General features: G+C 36.9%; 1 protein-coding gene across 2 annotated transcripts in view; it reads left to right on the top strand.

Moving 5' to 3' along the window:
• Positions 1 to 553: 553 nt before the first annotated feature.
• Positions 554 to 7,402, top strand: part of A1cf (APOBEC1 complementation factor) — a 48,802-nt gene continuing 41,953 nt past the window's right edge. For both annotated transcript variants that reach the window (XM_052712804.1, XM_052712803.1), the window contains exon 1: positions 554 to 652. In XM_052712804.1, the coding sequence (XP_052568764.1) occupies positions 554 to 652 (99 nt within the window). The remainder of the gene's footprint in view (positions 653 to 7,402) is intronic.

The raw sequence follows: 7,402 nt of genomic DNA, 5'->3' as shown, positions 1-7,402 counted from the left end.
TCACTCTCCACCTCATTTTTCTCAAAACAGGGTCTTTTGCTGAACCCAGAACTAGGTTAGTGGCAAGCAAGCTCTGGTAACGCCACCACAGTGCTAGGGTTACAAACTGTACATGGTTCAAGGAACTTAACTGAGATTTTCATGCTTGAGCACCAAGCACTCTTACCTGCTAAGCCCTCTCCCTTCGCATCCTTTTAATTGATGAACTAATTTATTTGTATATTTAGCAACATCTTAAAGGAACTGAACTGAGAAGGAGTGGACTATGTTCTAATTAGAGAATGCATACTCTTCAGTTTTTGTTTCTAAAGGTTGACTATTTTAAAATTATATATAATTATAAAAGTGTGATTTAAAAAAATTTGGTGAGCCTTATTTGAATGCAGCTGCTAGCAGTAATAACATGAATGATTCATTTATAGACCTTTCCTAAAGATGCCCTCACATGAAGGGCAAATGTGGACTTGGCTGTAGCAATTTACTTAATTTATCTTAAATTTGGTTTCAGTGAGCAACCCTAATTAACCTGATTTTTTGCTGATAATCACTCTCAATGGAATCAAATCACAAATCCGGGGATGGATTGAGCGGCACCCAGAAGGAAGCGGCCCTCCGCGCACTGGTCCAGCGCACAGGATATAGCTTGGTCCAGGTAGGCACTTCTTGTGATGTCTACAGAGACTCAACATTGAATCCAGAGTCTTGGAAACACTAATGTCCCTTGATGCAGAATGCCAGCAGCCCCTGTACAACTCTCACAGAGCTGTCTTTCACAGAAGAAAAGAAAATAACCTATTTTAGCTCTGAAGGTGACGTTGTAGATGAAGTGTTCTCCCCTGGACTATCCTCTCAACCTCAACTTGTTGCTTGAAAAGGGAACCATTATCCACAGCCATAGAGACTATTGCAGTTTTGAAAGAACATTTTACAATATGAAAAAGCAGCTAGAATCCCCAGCTCTTAGTGAAGATGAACTTAGCTAATGTTAGAGGAACTGGTAGAAAAATAAAGGTCCCAGCAGTTGAAGGAAGACTCCAAGACGTGGCTTCCAAGAAGGTAATATTTTGTCAGCTCAGCTATTTCATCTTGTCCAGTCTAAGGCATATAACAATAACTTCTGTTCACGTTGGCCCTTTTGAAAAACAAAACAAAACAAAACAAAACAAAGGCCACAAGAAAGGCCTGATTGTTAGGAATTATTTGCACATGATTATTGTCATTGTGATAACTTTTCTTAGTGAATATATGCCACATTAAGGAGCAAGCTAGTGTTAGATACATAAAAATTATCCCATTAGAACACATAATGCCCCTTTTGTAGCAAGACAGTGTCTTTGGATCCACTGACTATTGGTTTTTCACCCACATACTTTCCCAATGAACTCAGATCTACCTATCATTAGGAATACAAATGTTACGTGTGAGCAGTGATAAAATATGCCACATCCTGCTTTTACTAGCTGTACTGTTGTTAGATTATTGGAAATGTCCTAGGTTTACTGATACTAATTCTATAAATCATAAATGCATTGCTATACATGATATAATGCCTCAAGTATTTATATTTTTCATCCCAATAAAGAGTGTTAGTCAGGCCTTTTAAATATTTCATAAGTTTTTATTATTCCATAGTGGACTTTTCAAGTTTCATTAAGTAAAGGGAGACACTGAGGTATTTGCTACAGTACTTTTAGAGTTTTTTTAGAATCAATAAATTTGAGTTAGTTTAGAATCAATGAACTGTAAATGTTCTTATCTCTAAAATTAATGGATAATTTAAATATTTATTTATCTTTCCACTACACTAAAATAATCACAGATAATTCTAAAGAATTTAGTCTATAAAACAAATATATTTAATGTAACTTGTTTTTCACATGTCTTCAGGCACAGTTAGCTGTTAAAGATGGTCTTTCTTTTTAAAAAAGATGTTTTTTCTTTCTTTTTATCAATAAATACTTCCATAAATATTATATAATCAAAAATGATTTTATATTAGTTTTTTTTTTTAAATTTTAGCTCTCCTCAAGCCTTAAACTTTTATTCGGGGGATGTAGCAGAGGAAAAGCATTCAACCCTTTTAAAACCTATTAGTCAATCTTTAAGTACATAAAAGTAGTCTACCTTTCTGATATCACAAATGTAAGTAGATGAAAGTAAGGAAATGGTTAAATAAACTATGGCTGCCTAGGCACTTTCTTCAACAAGCAAAATTCAAGGGAAAACCCCTACAGCCTAAACTGTCCATTTAACGTTCCTCTCTATGCAGGCATACCCCCCCAAGATAGAATATAGGGTAGGGTAATCCTCATGATATTTTAGTAATATTCAGGTAATAAAGGACTCCTCCTGAAAATGCTGAGATTTAGGTCAAGTGTAATTATTTAGAGTCAACATTCTGGCCCCTTCCTATATACATCAAATTGGAAAAGAAATTCTTTTCTATTTCCTGGTCTATTCCTTGCTCTGTTAACTGCAATTTCTCACTTGGCTTTGAAGCAGCAGAATGTATGAAGCAAAAGAGAGTAGGAAGGGGGGATTGTTTGACCAGTTCTGACACAGGGATCTGAGGAACTGAAGCTGTGGGGATATCTCTAGGCATTCAAAAAGTACCTTGTTGGAATTTAAACTTCGCAGCACAACTTAAGCAATATTTGTTAGCAGAATGATTATTGGGTCTGAAGTTCTCTGATAACATGGAAGCCTAGCATTCCAAAAACTAGTTGCTTAGACCTAGGTGTTCCAATCAAAGTGATAAAAAATATGTGTGTATACATATATGTGTACATATGTACATTTCAATATGTTTTAAAATGTGTACACAATACATAGTTTTAAATTAGAAATCTCTCCTGATTTGGGCTGTAAAATGTGGGAAATGACACAATCAGAAGGCCTATACTCCCACCTGCTCCTTATCACAAGCTAAGTGTACAATCATGAACAAGTTTCCTAATTGCTGGAGACCTTAATTTACCCTAAGGTCAGTAAAGTCCAGCCCTACACTATTAGCCTTGATTTTGTAATCAGTATCATTTCAGTGTACTCATGGACAGCTAACTGGACGATTTAGGTCAAAGAGTAGACCTGTGTATCAAGACACAACCTCAGGCTCTATGATTCAGGTAAATCTCCTTCGTCTTCCTAATACTTCAGCATTCCTGTGCTGGAATAAAGGAATGACTGATACCAAAGAAGACAGAAGACAGTATTGGGTTTGTTGTGTGTTTGTTTGTTTGCTTGCTTGCTTGTTTTAAATCTCTAGACAAAATGAAGATGTTAGTTAACTTCTGATTCAAAGGACTTGCCCTTCTGTGTCTTTCCAGTGTGATATCAAATTCAAATTCAAAACACAGAGGTGACGGTACTGTGTGCTCTTATCACCAGCGGGACAAATACAGTTATCAAAAATAGAATTTTACAAGTTACTTAATAACATAAGCTAGCCCTTAATGTGGCAACTGATGCAACAACGTGGTGTGCTTATGAGGATTAAAAGCGTAAGCCGTAACATCTCTTTTTATATAACTGCATATCCTTGGATATTTGTGCCTGAACATTTTATCAAAGTTCTTTAGAGACTGAAAAACTCGATGCCACATCCTTTAAACAGAAAGATTTAAATAATTGTTACTTCTAAAAATTATATAAAGCTAACAAGTTAAACTTTAAGCTCCATAGCAGCACTACATGATGTAGAAATATTTGGAAATTGTACTACAGTGTTACAAGGTAATCAGCTTTTGCTTCTGGGTGGTGAGGTTATTTGAGGGTTTTTTTCCTTTCTATTTTTCCACTTCTAATTATGTTTCCTAGATTTCTAAAGCTGGCAAATATTGTTTTGAGAGTCAAAGGAAAAAATCATATGACTTGAAAAAGTATGTACACCTCAACATTTAGTTTTAAAACCTGAACATTTCAAATTTCATGTTAAAAATTATCTACACATGAATTTAAAATTGGAAAATAAAATATTCTCTCTGATTAAGTACACTTTTTCACGTCTGATATTTTCTTTATTTTCTAATCTTTCTACAGTTACTGTAGATTATTTGAGGTGGGGGAAGTATCCTAAAATAGAAAAAAAGCTACAATAATTACTCAGTTAGGAAAACTGGACAATTTTCATAGAAAGAATTTCACTATCTCATCTAGATGGCGGGTATCTGGAGTCATTGAGAAAATCTTTGTTTAATGTTTGTGTCATATTAATAGAGTCCAAACCTTCTCTTTGTAGGTAGATAACTGCCCTAGAATTAGGCACCATAGACTGGCAAAAAATGACCAATTCAAGAGTGGCTATAGTCTGTATCTAAACTCAATGCTGCATACGAACGAACGGGTTTTACATTTCAAAGGGTTAATATTTTGTTAAAAAGCCTAAAATGTCAGCTATCGCCGGGCGGTGGTGGCACACGCCTTTAATCCCAGCACTCGGGAGGCAGAGCCAGGCGGATCTCTGTGAGTTCGAGGCCAGCCTGGGCTACTAAGTGAGTTCCAGAAAAGGCACAAAGCTACACAGAGAAACCCTGTCTCGAAAAACCAAAAAAAAAAAAAAAAAATGTCAACTATCTGATCTTTAGCAGAAACATGTTTGCTGATCTCAAATGTCAACATTAGAACCCTGGAAGTCTGTCCCATAAGCTAATACACAATTCTTAAGGAAAGTTTCCAACATTAAAAAAAAAATAATGTTTTCAAAGATCATAGTGGAAGGAGGAGGAGGAGGAGGAGGAGGAAGAGGAGGAGGAGGAGGAGAAAAGAAGAAGGAGGAGGAGGAGGAAGAAGAGGAAGAGAAGAAGAAGAAGAAGAAGAAGAAGAAGAAGAAGAAGAAGAAGAAGAAGAAGAAGAAGAAGAAGAAGAAGAAGAAGAAGGAAGAAGAAGAAGAAGAAGAAATAAAAAGGAGGAGAACAGGACTACTCCTAAAGCATGGAGAAGATTTTTATTGTAGAGACAAGGGAGAAAGCAGGCAGAGGAAAGAGTCTACAAGGGACATGGCTGCCAGACTAAACTGGACCATGAATGGAGAGAGGGAGAGGGAGAGCAAGAGAGGAATCACTGACCAGCCAGGAGGGGTTGCCTGGATCAAGAGGCCAAGAGGGTAAAAGGATAAAAAGACTGGCATAGCCAACATGGCTGGATTACACAGAGACAAGTCACTCCCTGGGCTAGAGAAGATTAGGGTAGGGGGCCAGTGTGGCAGCCATACCCTGTAAATGGTAGGGACTGAGGGATGCTGGGAGAACATGGCAGCCAGGTCTGCTTTGATATGTTCAATAGACACCCCACTTAGCCATTTGTCCTGGAAAGTAGATGCAACCTTCTTTATTTCCCCCATCCATGCTAACTCAAGAACCTAGCCTTTATCCCTCTATTTATTGATATAGTGATTGACTCCACAGAGAAATGTAGTTTCTTCCTTTATGAAGATTATTCTCATTGGAAAACAGAAAACAAGGAAGAAAATCAGCGACAATCAAGGACTGTCAGTGCCTTGGATTTGAATCATAAACCAGGTTGCATGACAGAAGCAGATGACGACCTCCAGATAAGATGTCACTGTTAGGAGATGTAAGCAAGCAAATCTCTCAAAAAGCCACAAAGATACCAACATCCCTGGCAGAGGGAACCACACCTTAACCAAAATATTTGTCAAATGTATAATTCCTTTGGGAAGTGAAGACATTTGCTTCAAAGATGGCCACATTTAAAATGATGAAGTTGGCTCTCACTTCCCTTTGACCAGGCATGAGCCTGGTTACTGTGACAATTCCCCATCCTTAATTCTTACCCTTAAACTACATGTAGGCTCTCTGATTAAGAAGGTTTTAATGGAATTATATGCTTTTATTTTAATTTGTAAATGATACTAAGCAAATATATGTATTTATATTTATATATATATTTATATTTATTATATTTATATATTTATATAATAATAAATATTATATATATGCCATAAAGTAAAAAGTAAAAAGAATGGCATTATGTCACCATAAAACTAATTTGATTACCAATGCCCTTTGAAAGGCAACCCAGCCTAAGTTAACTTCCCTCCTTTTAGTTAGATGTATCAAACTGTCAGAGGTCAGGCAAAAAGAGGATCCTGAAAGAGCACATGCTGTGTGTTTACAACCAAGGCTGCAGCAGAGTTTCAGGATGCAATAGAGAGGTAAGCCCTCCACAAAACACCTAGGATTCATCATGCATTTGATTTTAAATTCGTTTTTGGTCGTTCAGTGTTGAGATATTTTTTTGCTGATGCCAAATTTTTCAGTACTCCATGTTTATTGATACAAGCACACATGGAAGTCACTGTCTGTAGTCTGACAAGCGGGGACTACTGGTTAAATTACAGGTCATGAGAGCCCAAAACACAGAATAAAATACCAGCAGAAGACTAGTAATTGAGATATGAGAGAGTTAGTTGTGCTTAGCAGCAGAAACCTGACAAGCTGGGAGAGAGTAAAACTATATAGCCAATGTTCTGAAGGAACAAACTGCTAGCCAAGAATACTGCGTCCAGTAAACCACCCTTCAGACAGAGGTGTCAAGAGTGTCCCAAACAGAAGCAGACAGAAGTCGTCAACATCAGGCTTCTCTTACAAGAAATGTTAAAGAGAGATCATCAGGACAAAATGATACTTAAGAGTGACATGAAAACTGCTGACGGCATACAAACTCACTGGTAAACATCCAGGCCAACTCAGAATATGCTAGAAGATCAGTCCACGTCCAGTTCTGCAAAACAGTAACAGTCCTACTGACAGCAATAACAATAACATTAGCAATGAGAAATATGTAACACAAAGGTATAAATTGCGACATCAACAATTATCTTTTAAAAACACGATCATAGTTACTGGTTGAAAATAATACGTTAAATCTATAAAATTATTTTTATAAGCCTGTTGCTAATCACAAATTAAAAACTCATTACAGGAATCTAGAGAGAGACAGATGATGGCTCAGTGGTTAAGAGCACTAGGGTTTGATTCCCAGCACCCAAATGGTGCCTAACAAGCATTTGTAACTCCAGGACCAAAGCATCCAACGCCCATTTCTGGCCTCTGTGTGTACCAGGCACACATGTTACACAGAAATTCATGCAGTAAAAGACCCATATGCATAGAATATTTGAGAATCACACATAAAATTAAAATTAACCTTTTTTATGCATCACTCACTACACAGTACTCAGAAGACAGAGGCAGGTAGATCTCTGAGTTGGAGGCCAGCCTGGTCTACAGAGTGAGTTCCAGGACAGCCAGGAATGCATAGAGAATCCCTGTCTCAAAGAACAAAAACAAAACAAACAAACACAAAAAACAACACAAAATGAAACAAAAGAACAACCTCATTACAGATGTATTTAAAAACAAAGAAATGAAAATAGACTACC

The sequence above is a fragment of the Peromyscus californicus genome, unplaced genomic scaffold (genome assembly GCF_007827085.1).
Source record: "Peromyscus californicus insignis strain IS unplaced genomic scaffold, ASM782708v3 Scaffold_4__1_contigs__length_199733344, whole genome shotgun sequence".
Lineage (NCBI taxonomy): Eukaryota > Metazoa > Chordata > Mammalia > Rodentia > Cricetidae > Peromyscus > Peromyscus californicus.
This window is presented reverse-complemented; position numbering and strand designations above follow the sequence as displayed.